Below are 17,968 nucleotides of genomic sequence, written 5' to 3' on the forward strand. Positions count from 1 at the left end.
TACAGTAACACAACGCAGTGGCGGACCCCCACAAGGTCAAAACCCCCCCCTTGCAAAATTGCATTGACCGAACCATGAGGGGGGGAAGAACTGTCGTCTCCCGAGTTCCCTTGTCCCTTTTCCCCCTTCCCCACTTGTCTGCATCGAGTGGGGGAGTGGGGGGGGGGGGGATTATACTACCCGACCTCCTCCCAAGTTGTGATGATGAATCCCCAGCCCTGGGAAAACTGGCCGGCCCGACCTCCATTTGCGCGAGATTAGATCCCCCTGATTACGATGCCAGCCGCCTCCCACCACCAGATAAATCTCTCGCTGGGAGTCCAAAAGCAAAAAGGCCCTCCAGATCCATCGCAGTTAATAATTTAGTGTTCGAGGGGGACAAGTATTTATGATAATTAAAATTGAGCTGGGGGAATTTTTTGTCTTTATTTCTTTCTTTTTCCTGCTTGATGGGAAAGAATGGTTTCAGGTTAAAAATGGCATTTGCTAAGACTTGAATTTAGGAACTCCCTCGCATTCATTAATAGTTCAAATAAAAGGTGAATATTGGGCCGTGCAGGTGTTGTGAAGCAAAGTTCACGTGAAATGCCACAACGCCGTCAGCCTTTTTCGTTGTCAAATGACTTTGTGTCTTTGCCTGAAAGCTTCTGTCTACATATTGTGTGTTTGCGTAATTGTGCATAGATCATTATGCCCGAGGAGGGGGGGGGGGGGGGATAGATGGTGGAGGTGAGGAATGTGGCGCGAATCCCTAATTTGCCACCTCCTCGAGTCGGCTGATTCGACTGCTTGGAAGATGCCCGTCAGATCAGGGGACGTCTCGCGGCGGGTGAGCGTTGTTTACAGCAGCGGCTTCTCCCTGGTTCGCTGCACGTCTCTGCTTTCCGGAGCCGGCGAGGTCAGCCGCCGCCGTCTGGAGGCGCCGGCGGCACGGAGGCCGGCAAGCGCCGGTCCACGGCCGGCTCGAATGTCAACGTGCATCCTCTTCCGAAGAGCAGGTTTCACACACATTGGATGGCCCTTTTTTTGATTGACCTCAATAACGGCCAAGCGTGTCAATCACCCGCTCGGTCTACGAACTGTCAGAAATGAGGGATTTCTTGGTCCTTTTTTGGACGGATAACATTTTCCCCTCGGCAGCACAACACCAATCGCGCAACGGCGAATGAATGAATGGGCCTCAAGCGCGAGCTCCTGCGATCCGATATCAAAGAAACGGTCTTAAAACGAGTCGACGATAATGTTGATTATCGCGATCATTTCTGGGACAGAGTATCGTCCGGCAAAAAGTCGTGACATCGCGACGGGCCGACGCGCAGCATCATCCGCACCGTGTAGTCGATGCAGGTGGTTCTAGTTTTTGTTTTGTGTGTAGGTCTCAAGATTTCTGCCACAATTGTGAATTGAGTTTTTATGGCGTTCAGAAAATGATAAACAGGAACAAGTCTTTCCAGAAATCAACAGTGGTCACCGGGCGTTTTCACCGGGTCAGTGACCAAATCAAAATCTTCAAAACTCCATATTAATTCTTCTCCTTTTGTTCATAATTTTCGGACGAAGCGCTCCCTTTGAGGCGAACAAAAGTATTGGCCGACATGGTTTATGCGCCGTGAACTTTCGCATCACATTCAACTCCATAAAAAGAAAAAAAAAAAGAAAAAAGATCAAGTGTCAACCTTGAAAGTTGCTCCGTGATGAATTGTGGAAGTGGCAGCCTGCCTCCACGCCGCGCCGTAAATCCGCCGCGCGTCACCCCGGAGATCCTCCGTCCGACCGCCGCCACCCATTACCATATAGATGGTCTCTGACTTCTGACCCCGATCTCTCCTCAGGTGTCCATGAATTGCGACTACGTGTTCGTCAACGGTAAGGAGACGCGGGGCTCCATGAGCGCCAGGGTCATCTTCAGCTACGAGCACCTGAGCGCGCCGCTGGAGCTGACGGTCTGGGTCCCCAAGCTCCCGCTGCAGGTGGAGCTCTCCGACGACAACCTCAGCTTCATCAAGGGCTGGAGGGTCCCCATCCTGCCCGACCGCAGGTGAGGCTTCCGTTCGGGTGTCATCCCGTCATCCCCATTGTTCTTTCTCAGCTTTTGGGCCGCCGTCGCAGCCGTCTGGAATTAATAGCGCCGTCCTCGCCCAGGTAGCGGCCGACATTTTTCGACATCTCTACAAGACGTCGGGGAGGGAGGGAGAGAAACACGAGCTGTCGGACGAGCAGACGGGTTGTAAACAATTCCCCCCCCGACTGGCGCCGATTTATTTAGCAAACAAAGACAAAGGCGAAGCCAAAAATTATGACCCAATCTGTTCCTCGCGGCACACTTCGTATTTCACCTTTGACCTTCCGTTCCGAAAGCGTCGTGCGAACACTTTTCCACGACATTGAGGGGGGGGTATCGTGCTCGCCGGTAATAAACAATCTGGTTTACGACCTGTCTAATCGCCGGACTTCTAGTGACTGGTTGTGGGATGTTGTTTTTTTTTAACTCTGTCAGATGTCAATGTTTCGCCGTTGCCAGGACGGGAACACAGATAATAGCATTTCTCACAGGTAACGCAACCATCGGTGGAACACGGTGACATTTCTGACACACTGACAAACTAAATGAGGCCCAATGTCATGGAAACAACGTCCGCTATATTCTCTACTGTGTACTACACAGAACCTGTGAGGACTGCGGAGCTAACGTGTGGTAAAACAGAACAAAAGCCATTGGCTGCAGCGGGATACATCCTGGAGGGCCTTATTTGCACACGGTAACCGGCGGAATCATTCAGCCCAGTGCAGAAGTTTCAGGGAAACATTGCAGACTCAAAGACGCATTCCATTCTGTCCTGCAGGATCTGTTGTGTGTCGTGTGCTTGTTTGGCCTCTAATTGGACCGGAGACGTTCCCAGCGAAACGAGGGGCTCTCTGGTGCGAACCGGTCTCAGGACGCTGGTGCGTCCGTGTCTCATGCGGTCCTCATGTCAGTATTATAGAGGGGAATCCAGCAGGCGTGGCGATGAAAACAAAAGCAAATGAGGTGTGTGTGTGTGTGTGTGTGTGTGTGTGTGTGTGTGTGTGTGTGTGTGTGTCCCACAAGCCTTGGAAAGATATCACCTCGAAAGACGTGGGAGAAAATGGCACCGGTGGGAGACCGGGGTTGTTTGGCGACGGGACCCCTAGATGAGAAATGTGGTCTCAGGTTAAGGAACCGGGGGCTCATTAGAATATTAGAGCTTTCCTGTCTCCCCCCCCCCCCCGCCAACCCTTCATTGAGGAAATGTTTAATGGGAGCATTAACGCTGACGCCGGGCGGCTGCCGTCGCCGTTGCTGGTGAACATCATCACCGACTAAATCCATTTCTACCCGACCTGAATACAAATGGCATGTTTTGAAGGATGGAGGTATTTCGAATGAGCATTTTCGAAAACGAGCTTGGGACAAAAACACCTCGCGTTTCACAGGTCCCCCCTTCAGAGCCATAATGTGCCGTAGAGGTATATTATTTGGACGAAGCAACAAAAAAAAAAAAGCGTCTTAAATCCCCACTTCGGTGCCGTTCATTTGTTATTCTTTGTCTTTTCCTTTTGTGGAAAGACGCAGCCCCTCGGAGGAGACCCCACAGATGAGGGATCATGTAGTTGCCTCAATCGCATTTGTGAGCTTTTTTTCCCCTCGCGCTCGTTATTTCATGAACAGTGTTTTTTTCCGGTGTTTACCGGGCGCCCCGGGGTTTTGCCCGTCGGTTCCACAACGTATAATTTTCATATAACGATATTATTTTGTGTTTTTTGCAAACTCTTCCCTGAATATCAATAGTTGCTTCGAAACAAATTGACGTGTTTTTTTTTTCCTTTTTTTTTTCCTAGAGTTTGCTTTTCCTTATTTACATATCTTCACAATTCCTCCCAACTCATTTTCCATGCGCACACCTTCCCCTCGTGCCGCCATGGAAACAATAATCAAGGACCCCTCGTGGGCTATTACGGGGGGCTGCCGCCGCGCAGCCGGGCCCGAGGAATTTCTTCTCGGCGAGGCAGCCATTTCCTGCGTACTGTCATTTGGATGCGCCCAGAGTCATTTTCTGTACTTTGCATTTCGTGGGCGCGTCAGGAAAGCGCAGACAGAGACGTCTCTCGTCTTTATCGACGGTGCCGCATGCAGACTGTAAATGATGCTGATACCCACGAAGGAGGGTTATGTTATGTTTTGTTTTGTTTGGTTGTTTGTTGGTCGGTTTGTCTGCAAGATTTTGCAAAATCTACAGAGCAAAGTTTCCTGAAAGTTGGTGGAAGGACGGGACACGGCAACCCGTCGCGACGTCGCCCGTTGGACGTTACCAGCTGTCCATCACTGCGTATCCACGCTACGGCGCTGTATCGTCTATTTGACTCCAAATGAAACCGCAATTTACAAAATGAACGTTGCGCTCGAGCCGAGAGCGCGAACCACAAACTCCTCGTGAAAATGTTTTACTGACGTGACAGGAATCAAGTGAGAAGCGGAGTCATGTTCTCATCGACCTCTATGGAAACAACAAAGTGGAGTCGCCCTCTGCTGGTGATTCCAGAGAACACAGGCTTCAGGCACTCCGCACCCGGTGACTGCGTTCACAGTCCAACAGAGAAACCATTCAACGGCGGCGGATGCAAAAAAAGTTTGATCATGTCTTTTGAAATTTTCAATAATAATTCATGGATATTTGTCTATTTTTTTCGTCGTCGTTCAGTAGATTTTGGATTTTTTTTTTTTTCATGCATGCTCTGTGTTTTCCTGTTGCCTGCTCCTCATCCGCAGCAGCGTCTCAGACGTGGTTGTATTTGAAAGATGAAATATGGAATATCTTTTAACCACCAAAAGTAATTACCACTTTAATTGGTGGCCTCGGTGTAATTGCTGTGTAGCTCAGAGCTGCCGCTCGTCTGCATCGGCAGACATTTCCTTTCACGGGAAAATGAAAATAAATAACAAATAAAAGTCAACGGGAGAAAAAAAAGAAGAAGAAAAAAAAGGCTGCTCGCGCGCCGACCGACCTCCAGACGAGTCAGTGGCCCTCTTTTAGAAGATGGAGATCGCTCTGTTGCCATAGAAATGTCTGGACGTTTCCTCGACTCGCCGCACTTGCTCCGAGACTCCTCGCCCCTCGTTGACATAAAAGTCGAGGCTTGACATTTCTCCGTCCTTGACCTTGGAGGTGGACACGCGGGCACATCTTGGACATTTCCTGTCTGGTTTTGTGGCTCCGGAACAAACATCTTCGCATGTAGCGGCAGCCCAGGGCGGTTTTAAAATGCTGACCGTGTTATCGCAGCTTCCCCAGGGGACGTTCTGTTGACTGCCGCCCCTCATGCCCCCCCCCCCCCCCCCCCCCCCCGGCCTTCACATTCATGAAGCTGAAATCAGAGAATCTTCACCTTTTTTTCATAAGAACTACTCAAACAGATTAATCAATTATCAAAATAGTTGGCGATTAATTTAGTACTTGATTTCTACTGTTGCAGCTCGAGTTTATATATTTAATATTGTAGGGTTTTTGTTTTTTTTGGGCTTATCTTACTCATCGCGAATAACGTTGATGCCACGTACCACTCCACTTTTACCCATTGATTTCTGAATCGGCATTCGAAATATCACGTATCACATTTTGGCTTGTTGGAGAATCAATTCAACCAAATTTTTTTAAGGAGGGATCAGGAACGGAGACGTGTGCCACTGGCAAAACAAGACGACTGCCAACGGCCGCAACGTTTGGGGCCCGGCAACATTTCTGTTGCGCGGCGCCGAGCGAGGGAGCGACCAGTCACGCGGTGACGGGATTTCAACCAGAAATGGTCTTTTTGAGTTTGGCCCGCTCTAACAATATGTCTGGCCTGAAATGACCAGAGCTCTTTCTTTGTCCCGATGTTTGTCGTCTTTGTCATTTTTAAAGTGCAGCGATGACGAATTCGAAGACGTTTTTTAACAATGCACCGGAAATGACACCTCAAAGCTCATTGGTCCTCGCTCCGACCATCCCTCACTCTCATTGGCTCCGACTCTCCTCCAAACGACCTCTGACCTCCCTCTCCGTCTCTCCCTCGCCTCCCTCTTAACTCTGTTACTTTCCCCTCTCTCGCCGCCCCCCTCCGTCCCACCTTCTCTCACTTCTGCAAAGTGTCACAGTCGGAGCCGTCATGGGCGGCGGCGGCGAAGGCAGCAGCGGCGGCGGCCTCCTGGCCCCGCAGTGGGCCCTTCGCGACGCGGCGGCGGAATTGCTCACTGGCTGCATTATCTGGCAACATGCTCTGAAAATTTGGAAGGGGAGCGTAATCGGGCGGGCAGCCCACCGCGCGCACCGAAGCCTCCGCTTGTACAGTTATTTCAGAGACTCTAATGAGAACAGACAATATTCCGGGGGGAGAAAACATATCAAGCTTCTTTTTTCCCAGGTACAGAACTCGTGGACGGTAAACTTTGGCTGACCTGAGCCAGGAGTTGCAAAAGTCTTTTGACGGAGACGGAGAGGGGACTGTCTCGTCGGCTCTGTGTCCTGCCCTTCTTACTGAGCGAGTCAGCGAGTGTCGCCCGGCGTCTGATGCGGAGCTAAACTCGCCTACTCTCTAAGTACAACAGCAGCTTCCGCGTCCTGGAGCCGCACTGTCAGTCCCTCAGCGCACACACACACACACACACACACACTCTCTCACTCACACACACACACACACACACACACACACACTCTCTCACACTCACACACACACACACACACACACACTCTCTCACACTCACACACACACACACACACACAGACACACACACTCTCTCACACACACACACACACACACACACTCTCTCACTCACACTCTCTCACACTCACACACACACACACACACACACACACTCTCTCACACTCACACACACACACTCACACACATACACACGCTCACACACACTATCACACACTCTCACACACACACACACACACACACACAAATGCAATCACTCACACACACACACATCGACACGCAGAAGAAAAAAGGTCTGGACGAGATCCAGTGATCCACAGATCTGACGAGAGCTGGAGAGGAAAAGCGCATCATTAGCAGCATCCGTTTTTTTCACTTCCAGTTTCCCAAAAGTCCGTGGAGTTGTTGGACTCACCGGAGAGACGGATTGAAATCATCAAATGCATCACAAGCCACCATATCACGATGTCCCCCCCCCTAATATACCCTAATAAATCCTGATTGATTTTATTTTTTTTCCGCTCGTCCTGCCAGCTACCGCGTCGTCCGCCTCATATTTCAAAAAATCCCACAAATCTAGAGTGAAACACTGGACTCTCCGCTATGGATTTAAAGTCCAAGCTGGGATGACCCTGTTGACATCATCGGGGGGTTACGCATTCATATTTTATATAAAAAAAAACTCCTCCCGAGCCGCGGATGACTTTATAAAAAGAGTCGAATTTGATCTGAAATATCTGCAGGACGACGTCGTGGTGAAATGAGATTCTTCTGCCTGTTATTTCTTTTTTTGATTTCCTAACGACGTTCCTAAACTGACCATCTGAATTTAAACAATCCGTCAGGTATGCGAGACGCTTGTAAGCGTCACATAAAAGGGGGGACGGGGAACGTTTTATTGACTCAGTCCTCCTTCCAATAATGTTTGACTGCTGCTGTGCAACATTTTCCTTTTAATGAATCATCCACCCCATCAAATATTTATGCATCTGCTTATCGCCGTGGCGGGGTTGTTGGGGGGCTGGATCCCGCCTCGGTGCGACGCATCGCGGACAGGTTGCTGCTATCGCAAGGGCTCCGCATCACACGCACACACACACACACACACACACGCGCGCACGCACACACACACACACGTAGGAACACGACAGCCTTTCAACTTCACACCAGTTCCCCAAAAAACTTGTGTTTGGAGTGTGGGAGGAAACCAGACAGCGCTCGAAAAACAAAAAAATAAACTCAAACAGATGGAGAAAATGCACGAGTACAGAAATACCCAAAGCCTCGTTGTTTTCGTAAGCGATGCGCTGCTCACGGCCCGTTTGTGGAGTTTTAATATTTTCATCACTGTTTTGACGAGTGTTATTGTGTCTCACATTTCCTCCTGTCGTCCTTATTTTGTGATCATTTTCCAAAATTGGACTCCGGAGTGGACCAAACATACGACAGTGCAGAGTGTCGATAACTTTTCCCCCGAATCTTCCCAATCTGTGAGTTAATGTGTGAGAGATGCTCAGACAAAGTACCCAACTCCGAGTAAAAGTGCGGATACTCCCGGTCAAATGGTCCTCCAATAAAAGTGAACGCTGCCCAGTCAAATTATTCATCCATCCATCGTCTACCGCTTCATCCATTTAAGGGTCGCGGGGGGGCGGAGCCAATCCCAGCTGACATTGGGCGAGAGGCGGGGTTCACCCTGGACAGGTCTCCAGCCTATCACAGGGCCACATACAGAGACGGACAACCATTCACTCTCACATTCACACCCACGGTCACTTCAGAGTCTCCAATGAACCTGACTCCATTCTGCATGTCTCTGGACTGTGGGAGGAAGACGGAGAACCCGGAGAGAACCCACGCACACACGGGGAGAACATGCAAACTCCACACAGAAAGGCCCCGGTTGGTCTCAGTCAAATTATTACTTGAGTTAAAGTACATCGCCATGAGAAATTTCAAACATCGAACTAAGGCACGGCCACGGATGAAGTTTATGGAGTTTTGCATTTTGGGAAAGAAGGGGGGAAAAAAATAGATCCCCCGACTAACGAGTAACGAAGGGCCTTCGTGGAAATGGAGTGGAGTCAAAGTAAAAAAGTTTCCACAAAGAAAAAACAATACTCAAGTAAAGTACAAATATGAGTAAATGTACTTTTTCGCTGCATTTGAAACATATGCAAGATTACTGGACCTGCAAACGGCTTGTTTGCCAAAGTAAAGGGGGGCGGGGGGGGGGGGGGGGGGTGTTGCTATTCGCAGTTCTTCTGACTCACATGCAGTTTGCAGCGTCGCAAATAAATCTCAAAAAAAAAAATCTAATCCATCAGGTGGGTGAGAAAGGACGTGAGAGCGCTCCGCCTGAGAAATCGGACGCATTCCTCGATCCAGTGGGCGCGATGCCCCCCCCCCCTGAATCCCAAGTCGTTTGAGCGGTTGAAGTCAAAGCACAGATTGAGTAGACGAGCGGAGGAGCAACTGGCGGACTGTCAGGCCTGCCGAGGGAAGCTGGGTAACTCGTACATCTTGCCGTGGAGCAGATTGTGCTCGACGGGGGGGGGGGGGGGCACCTGGCAAGTTTAACCCCGCTGCCCCGCAGGGCTCCTGTGAAATAAGAAGGGCACCGGTCCAAAACTTTTTCTCTGCTTATCCCCTCCCCTGCTGGCACGGAGGACGTCCCCCCCCCCCCCCCACTCGCCACTACAATAGATAATGTGATGGAGTCGCGCGGAGTCGCGCCAGGCTTCCTCATCCTGAGTGATGATGTCAAATTACAAAAATGAGCGAGGGACCCTTTAAAAGAAAAAAACAGGAGGCACAAATTGAGACGCAGAATCATAGAGGCATCGTTAATCTGCCGGATTAAAAGTAGTGAGAAGTTATAGTTGGTGATTTGATCAGTGGCTTCTCATCTCTCCAAAGAGCCCAGTTCCATGCAGCCAAACCTCTGGGGTTGGGTTTGGTACCAACCGCGTCCGTTGCTTTCGGAGAACACTGCTCCTGCATTTGCGATTTCTTAATGCATCGTCATTCTCTACTTACATCATATTTCTCCCCCCCCCCCTTTTTTTGTGTCTACGCCCACAAGGAGCACCAGAGACAGCGACGCCGACGACGAGGACGACGAGCGGCGGGTGAGCCGGGGCTGCACGCTGCAGTACCAGCGGGCCCTGGTCAAGGTGCTGACCCAGTTCCACACCACGTCCAGCGAGGGGACCGACCAGGTCATCACCATGCTCGGGCCCGACTGGCAGGTGGACGTCACCGACCTGGTGCAGGACTCGCTGAAGGTGGCCGACCCCCGGATAGCGGAGCTGGTGGACCGGACCGTCCTGGTGGGCCTGGAGCTGGGGTCCAGCGTGCTGAAGGTACGTACCGGATGAAAACGACTGGTGCATCTGAGTGAGAAGCGATCTTGTCTTCCGCCGACCGGCGTGACGCCACAGGCAGTCCAGGCGACGCGGGCGAAGAGTTTATCCAGATTGTCCTCAAGAGACGCACGCTCCCGGAAAGTCTGCGCGCGGAAGAAGACGACGGTCGATGAGCCGCGATGGACGGTTGCAGTTTCCGAATAACGTTGGTTAACTCTGGGGGTTTGTTCAAAGGACCTGTCTTGTTGGTTTGATTGCTTGTGTTCCTTGTCCTGTCAGGCTCCTCCTGCAAATACCTTGGGGCGGTGCATATTTGCTATGATTAACGTTGGGAAATGAATATCCTCTTCCTGATTCCCTTCATCCTTCGTCCACCGGCAAGCAAAAGCCTCCCGGTCTCGCTGATGTCCAATATTCCTCGACGCAAGGAGCTTATAAACACATCAGCCCAGACACGCTCAGAAGTCCTTATAATAGGGAGCGGCAAAAAAAAAAAAGGTTACGACTCCCGGCGGGGAGTGATTTACAGACGCTTCACTGGTCACTTTTACGGGAACGGAGGCGACTGTAACGCTCGGCGAGACTCTTGATCACCGTGAGAGATCCCGTTTTTATTTTAACTTTTTTTCAAGCCTGTCAGGAGGTCGAGAAGGAATAGTGCGCCTGATGGATGTGTCAGATGATGGAGAAACGGGGAGGAAAAGATATAAGTCGGCCGTTCATCACTTTAAATGAGCGATGAATCATTCGCGATCTGCCGAAGGCCGTGAATAATCATTCGCCAATCTGCCGCCGAACGTAACGCGCCACGCCGACTCACTGCGATTTGTGATGGGCAAATAAATAAATAAGGGTATGGTTTTCATTTCTCATGGACTCTAAAAGATGGACTGGCGTGCGGACAACGGGCTCGTTGGATCACTCAAAACCGATGGGGGATGTCGGATCGCAGCGATCTATAAATACATACATAAGTACATTAATGAATGGCTCCCTTCAAAAAGCCTGTCAGAAAAAACATGAAGCCGCCCTCCGACCCAGAGGTTCGGGTTCTGTACGATTCCCTCCAATGTTCGGTTGGGATGTGTCAGAGCGGTGGAAGGACGTGTCGCCCACATGGCGAGTTAACATGTTTCGGATGTCGCCACGTCCTCCAACTCATGCAACGAACTGTGTCTGATGTGGTAGAAACGACCAGCGGCGACTGTTCACCCAAAAGTAGCGCCTCTAGTGGCGACAGGCGGCACGCCGCAAATACTTTCCCCGCCTCCTGATATCTCAGGCTTTAAACGCATCGGTTGATAAGCTTGTAAAGGTAAGGCCGTTGGTTTGGGTTAGGGTGACGTGGCAGGGAATCGGCACGATGACTTTGCAGAATATAAGGAAATCCATGCAAATACAATTTGACGGACTTAGCAGGTGGTCCACCGCCGACCCCTAGTGCCTCTGAGAGGTAGACAACTGCCGCCACGGACTATATTCAACTTTAATCTCCACGCGAATGACGAGTGGCTTCCGAAAAAAGAAAGGGGGAAAAAAACTCCAATTACGAATTGGCTGAGAGCTGCCGCTCAGACCGCACTTTGCAATGAACGGTGGAATTGTTATGCTGATTTTCCCCCAAAATGAGCAGTACGTATATATCTCTCAACAATGGTCCGTCCGAGAACTCGGGTTGGTCTTTTGAATCCTTGGGAGATTGGTTCAAATTGTCCGGCGGCTCATGAATACGAATGAAAGGAAAAAGGAGGAGAGCTTTTGTCCGTTGGCTGATGATTATTGCTTGGATTCATTCCTCAGGTCTGTTCGACGTCAAAAAAAAAAAAAAGGGGGGAAATTATCTCAGGTTAACGAGGCGAAACCACGAAGATGGCTACGGGTTACGGGTTTGTACACCTGGGATTTTCCAAGAATCCACCGAGTTTAATCCCGAGGATTACCGAACAACAGCTGCTTGTCAAAGTGGAAACAAGCAGAGCTCGATTGGACGGAAAATCACCGTTCGTCCTCGGAGCAGAGATTATTGTGCAGACGAATGGAGCCACAATCTGATCTAATCTACAGAATATTTAATCCCACAGAAGAAGAAAAAATTACTCTTGCGTTGTGAGATTCCACCCACAACATGGGAACGTCTCACTTATATAATTCATTCATTGACTCTGTGTGTATATCATGGTCAAACTGTGTCAATAGAATCTGTATGTATTGTTTGAAATAGGGAGACATATACAGTAGATATGATTGCGAGGCGATTATGAAATGCATTGACATGTCCACGTTCCTCTGCACGCCGCGAAAAAGCATCCAAATCGTCCATGTGCTGAAATATTCAGGTATATGCAGGCACGGCTCTGATATTAAATATGTATAAACTCTCTCCCTCTCTCTCTCTGTAAACACATACAGGATGTGTAGCTGGAGGTACATGCGATGAGCGCATCACTTTATGCAACCGTATCCCGAGTCACACGCGCACCTCAACCGCCGTCCCGGGACCTCGCGCTCTGATGCAGAGCGAAACGGGAAACGGCCCGTCGTCGCCACGAGACGGAGGCTCGGGGTCGCTCGCATTTAGACGCAAAAACGGACTGAATTGATCCGTCGCCGACAAGAATGCGCGTGTGTGTGAGTGTGTGTGTGTGTGTGTGTGTGTGTGTGTGTGTGTGTGCGTGTGCGTGCGCGTGTACATTTCCTAAAAAACAAAGATGAAAACCACCCTCTTCTGCGTCTTCTCACTTACGGCGGTCTCGGCGGACTGCGAGGAGAGACAGTTTCTTGCGGTCCCTGCAGTTTGAATTTCAAGTGCTTTCCGTGTGTTTGCTTTACGTAACGTCACATTCTGTTTGGTGCAGTTCTTTTCCCCCGCCAGCCTCCCGATAACGCTCAGACATTGAATGTGAAATCTACAGTGTCTCCATCAGTGGGAATGAAATGTTCTCGCTGCTGCTCAACTTTTATTTATTTATTGATTTATTGATTTACATGCACTTGACTTTGTACTTTTTAACCTGTAATAGGGCACAACGAAGGTCGAATGTTTAAATCGCCCTCATTATCGTCTTTGGTGAGATAGTGCACAGTTTGCAATGCAAAGACTGAAAATGGATGGCCGGGGGGTTTCCTTCGAACGGACCCCCTAAATGAGATGCACATGCGTGACTTTCTTGCCTCAGAGGTGACTCATTCTCCTCGGGTGTCCTCCTGCTACAGTATAATCCGCTGCACAAAGTTAAGTCTTCCGACCGATATTCCGTTTCGCCGTGCGGAAAAAAACTAAGAAGTGTGATTTATCTGCGCGCAAGGCCGGAGAAGACGTACAGCGCAGTGTGTTCGGGAGGAGCTAATGTAATTCCACGCAAGTAATGTGCACTGGCACGGGCGAGCGCCCCGCTGGTGTTCGAGAGGAGACAAAAACTCTGCCGGTTCGGTGTCAATCCGCCGACAGGGACTCGTCACTGTTCCCGTCTTGGTGCCACGCGTCGGGCAGATGGAGAACATGTAAAGTGTAACTACTTTCCCGCCTCGCTTCACCTCCTCCTCGCTTCACCCCCTCCTCTCTGAGGGAGCGGCACGACTACAGCCACCACCACCCCCCCTCCCATTCATCATTGGTTACTCCAGACGTAGCCATGCTTCAGTAATTCATCTCAGACATGTGGAGAAAATAATACTAATATGTGTAAAAAGTGAGATTTTTAGATAAAGTACATTTGACACAATTGGAATGCCCGCTGGTTGGACGCCCCTGGGGGGCGGGATTGTCCAATACTCTGGGTCCGGACTAAAATATTGCCGGCGGGGGAATGGCAAGGAAATTTTGTGCGGACATTGGCGCTCACAAGAGGATGGACCCTGATCCGTTTTATTGATCCCGTTTGTTTTGAGCGAAACGTCTCGAACAACTGCACGGACTCTTTGCCCTGACATTTGGTTCGGACGTTCACTTCGCGTCCTTCAGGACATTCTGATCAGTCTCCTTGTCTGCAGTTGGTGTCAAGGACTAGATCCTTCTGCTAGAGGTACCACGGTTCACCGATGTTTAACAATCACAATGTCTCCAACAATTGACCAGAAAACAGTCCAACCACAATATCCCGTCTGCCGAAGTAACTTCCAGGTTCTGCTAGGGGGACACGTGATGTAGAATTCGTCATCACATTTGTGTGAGGCTCATATCCACGTTGGAGACACTACGCTACAGGGGCATCAACTGTGCATGAACCCCTCCGAGCCGACTAGAGAGAAGTAGAATACTTCTACATCTGCCGAGTCGAGATCTCTTTCTTTTTATCCACCAAATACACAGATGTTATCACAACCATCAAAAGCACCCACACAGGTCTCACTCAACATGTTCCTCAGGGTCCTGGGGGGGTTTTCCCTCAGACATTGTTGGAAATTTAGGAAATCAGTAACTGCAAATGGTGACAACCAAATTGCTGCACTTCATCAGCAAACACACCCTGGGATATATCACCGACATCAGAGATTGATTGCAGTCAGGGAGAAAATCTGGTCTCCTGAGTTTTTCATTGTTAATGAAATGACAAAAGTGTATTAATTTCACTCTGCAAGTGCCAGCAGTTTTTTCCCCCCCCGATCGTATCATTTTAAAAACAGAAGACTGCAGACTGACTAATCGTTCCGTGATCCCGACCGAAGCATGTCATATTTGTGCCGATTAATAAAGCCGACAGGTTCGACTTGCTTGAACAGCAAAACCATCCAAAGTCACGTCCTGCAACTCAACTATTGTCAGCGTCAAAACATAATTTGTCACTGACCAAAAACCCTAAGATCACCTTGACTAAACGCAAACCTCAATAAAATGTTGAGTTTCCTTCATCGGCACCTGAGAAATGCCAGATCAGACTCGAGAGAGAGACCGTGTCTGAATTTGAATGGGAGACGTATGTCTGAGAGACGCTGACCTTTTTGTGAATCGAGACGAGTCGACGTGGTGTTACATGGTGTGACCACGAAGATACCTTTGTAATCGCAGGTGCCACAGCTCATATTAATGTGCAGTGCATTATAGAGCGGCTTTAAATGAGGAATGTCTCATGCCAATTCACGTTTTCTTGCTTTTAATTCTCACTCGAAAGCCTTTTTCCTCACGTCTGGGGAACTTGAAGTGAAGACGCCTCTTTTTTGGGGGGGTCTGACTGACTGACTGACTGACAATCGTCACGGGACTTAAATGAGGTGGGACCGTTCCACCACGTTTACTTCAATGATTCAGCCTCGGACCACATTCGACATCTCTGCCGGGGCGATCCCGTCGCTGCACCACATTAGAACTATAGAACTTCGACCAACGGAGGTTCACAGAAAAAGCAAGAGCTGCCTGTTACTGTTTAATGATGAAGTCAAAAGAGTCCAGACCGGAGCAGGTGATGTCCCAATTTAACATCGCTGCACTTTGATATAGCAATCTGCTTTCTCCTGCTCCCTTTGAACATGTAATATGAAGAAATGGATCATGAATAATTGGCTTTCAAAGTCTTCTTCCAACACATTCGAGGCCTCCTTTTATATTTTGGCTACCGTGGGCGAGAAGTGCCGTGAGCCATATTTAAATATATCTCTCGTTCCAAAATGTGTGCTTGGCTTTTTATTGATTTAAAGCATACATACATTATTCCATGTTTCAATTATGTGTTTATAATTACCTCTACCTAGGAGGTTATGTTTTTTACCCCTACCGCTTGTTGGTTGGTTGGTTGATTCGTTTGTTGGTTGGTAGATTTGTTTGTTGGTTGGTAGGTAGGTAGGTTAGTTAGTTACTTGGTTGATTGTTGGTTGGTTGATTCACTGGTTGGTTGGTTGGTTGGTTGGTTGGTAGCTAGGTTAGTTGGTTGGTTTCTTGGTTGGTTGGTTGATTCGTTGGTTGGTTGGTTGGTTGGTTGATTTGTTGGTTGATTCGTTGGTTGATTCGTTGGTTGGTTGGTAGGTAGGTGGCTTGGTTGTTTGGTTAGTTGGTTGGTTGGTTGGTAGCTAGGTTGGTTGATTGATTCGTTGGTTTGTTGTTGGTTCATTGGTTCGCAGATACATTGGTTGGTAGATTGGTTGGTTTGTTGGTTGGTTGGATGGATGGGACATGGGCCAAGAAAGAACCCATTAAAATATAGGGTTAGGGTTCAAGGAAATCACTTTCTTCAACATTTAAAAGATATGATGTTTTTCCTACATTTTCCTCATTTTTCGTATATCGTGATATCTGTGAGTGTGTGCAATTTGGTGCGGCTTGATGGGTTTTGAGGGGACATGGCGACAGTATGTGCTTTACTGAATGACATTGAAGTTGTTTCTGTTTAATTTGAAAAAAAAACAGTTGTGTTCAGGTAGATTTGGGGAAAAGAAGATACAGTTGAGTACATAAAACATAAAATGGGTTCATGTGATTTTTGAAGGGCCACGTGTGCCGACCTCGAGCTACAAAAATAGTAGAGGGAGGTTGAAACATTGATTCCAAACTTGCACTGCAGCACCTGATATGTAAGTATGTTTTTGTCTTAAATATCCATACAAATTTGGGTGCATGGCAGCTGAGGAATAAAGTCCCACAAAATATACGTGTCCAGAAACCTAATGCCGAACGACATCGGTTTCTGATTACATTTTTTTTTTCCGGCTCATACAATCAATGTACAATGTGGTTGAGTCATGTTTTGACATTTGTACAAAGTCGCCAATATTGATTATGATTGTGTTGATTTTTTTTTTTTTTAAGACACTTTAATTGGCCTGTGAAAATACCAGCCGCGGCCGAAAGCAGCGTAGAAACAGCAGAAAATCGATTGTGAGCAGTTTTCAGTGTCCTCGCCCCGACCTCAGAGGGATTTATGCAGAGACGTGGTCTTTCTTTTTACAATGAAGCCGACTTTGCTCAGGACGCAACCTTCACCTCTTTGTCACTGTCAGTAAACTGACTTGTAACGTCCACCTCTATCAACACGCCTGTTAAAATAGTCTTGAAATAAAAAAAATGTCCACGACCGAGTTTAATGCAAATGCTTTAGTTGGAAGCAGTAAAAGCTCCTGTAGTGACGGTGATTCACCACGCAACTGAGCAGTCCTCGTGAAATCTTTAGAGTTTATTTATGCATCCATTTACTGTCGGGCCTCGGGGCTTTGCATGAACACAGTGTGTGTGTGTGTGTGTGTGTGTGTGTTAGTGTCTTTACATGGTTGTTTGGACAAAGTTTTAGATTCAAACCGTTGTCGTGAGGTCACGTCTACACTGCGGGGATATTTGAACCGGTCCTCCCAATTCCAAAGGGCTGTTTGAGGCTAGAAAATTTGTTTTTAGTGTGATGATTGCGGCATTGACTGTAAATAAAAGCGGACGTAGTCACCGGGTCTGGAAAATGAAGCCAATGCGGGAGTGCCTGGGTGAAGTCGAATTGTCAAAGTGGCTCAGGAAGTTTCCTAAATCTTGACGTGACCCGGAAGTATTTGATCAGCAGCCGTGATAAGAGCTGTTCAGATTCTCTAAAGGACACAGGAAAGGAGCTTCAATGTTTCCTTCCCTATGTCCTTTAGCAAAGGGTTCACTGGAGCTTCCTATGTGAGAGTAAGGAGATACAGACGCCCCACAATTCAGTGCGGCAGCGATATTCAACGTGACGCGTCATCGCACGGACGTAAACGATTCAATCCGAAGTAGAAGTAGTAGAAGTAGAAGAGTATGAATATGATCCAGAAGAGACGCACGTCATCATGTCAGTGACTGTTACATATGAATCATAACATCTGATGTCACACGGTGGTGAAACACTGAAACATGCTGATGGAGCCGCTGAGGTTTTTCTAGTTCATCTTCGGAAATGTGTAGTTTCACCGCGACAGACGCATCAACAACATCCGCCGTCGCGTGATGA

General features: G+C 48.6%; 1 protein-coding gene across 2 annotated transcripts in view; it reads left to right on the forward strand.

Moving 5' to 3' along the window:
- The window catches only part of tmem132e (transmembrane protein 132E), a 306,684-nt gene that overhangs the window by 276,126 nt on the left and 12,590 nt on the right, over window positions 1–17,968 (forward strand). For both annotated transcript variants that reach the window (XM_035626576.2, XM_035626574.2), the window contains exons 6-7: window positions 1,833–2,038; window positions 9,800–10,079. In XM_035626576.2, the coding sequence (XP_035482469.2) occupies window positions 1,833–2,038; window positions 9,800–10,079 (486 nt within the window). The remainder of the gene's footprint in view (window positions 1–1,832; window positions 2,039–9,799; window positions 10,080–17,968) is intronic.

The sequence above is a fragment of the Scophthalmus maximus genome, chromosome 2, assembly GCF_022379125.1.
Source record: "Scophthalmus maximus strain ysfricsl-2021 chromosome 2, ASM2237912v1, whole genome shotgun sequence".
NCBI lineage: Eukaryota > Metazoa > Chordata > Actinopteri > Pleuronectiformes > Scophthalmidae > Scophthalmus > Scophthalmus maximus.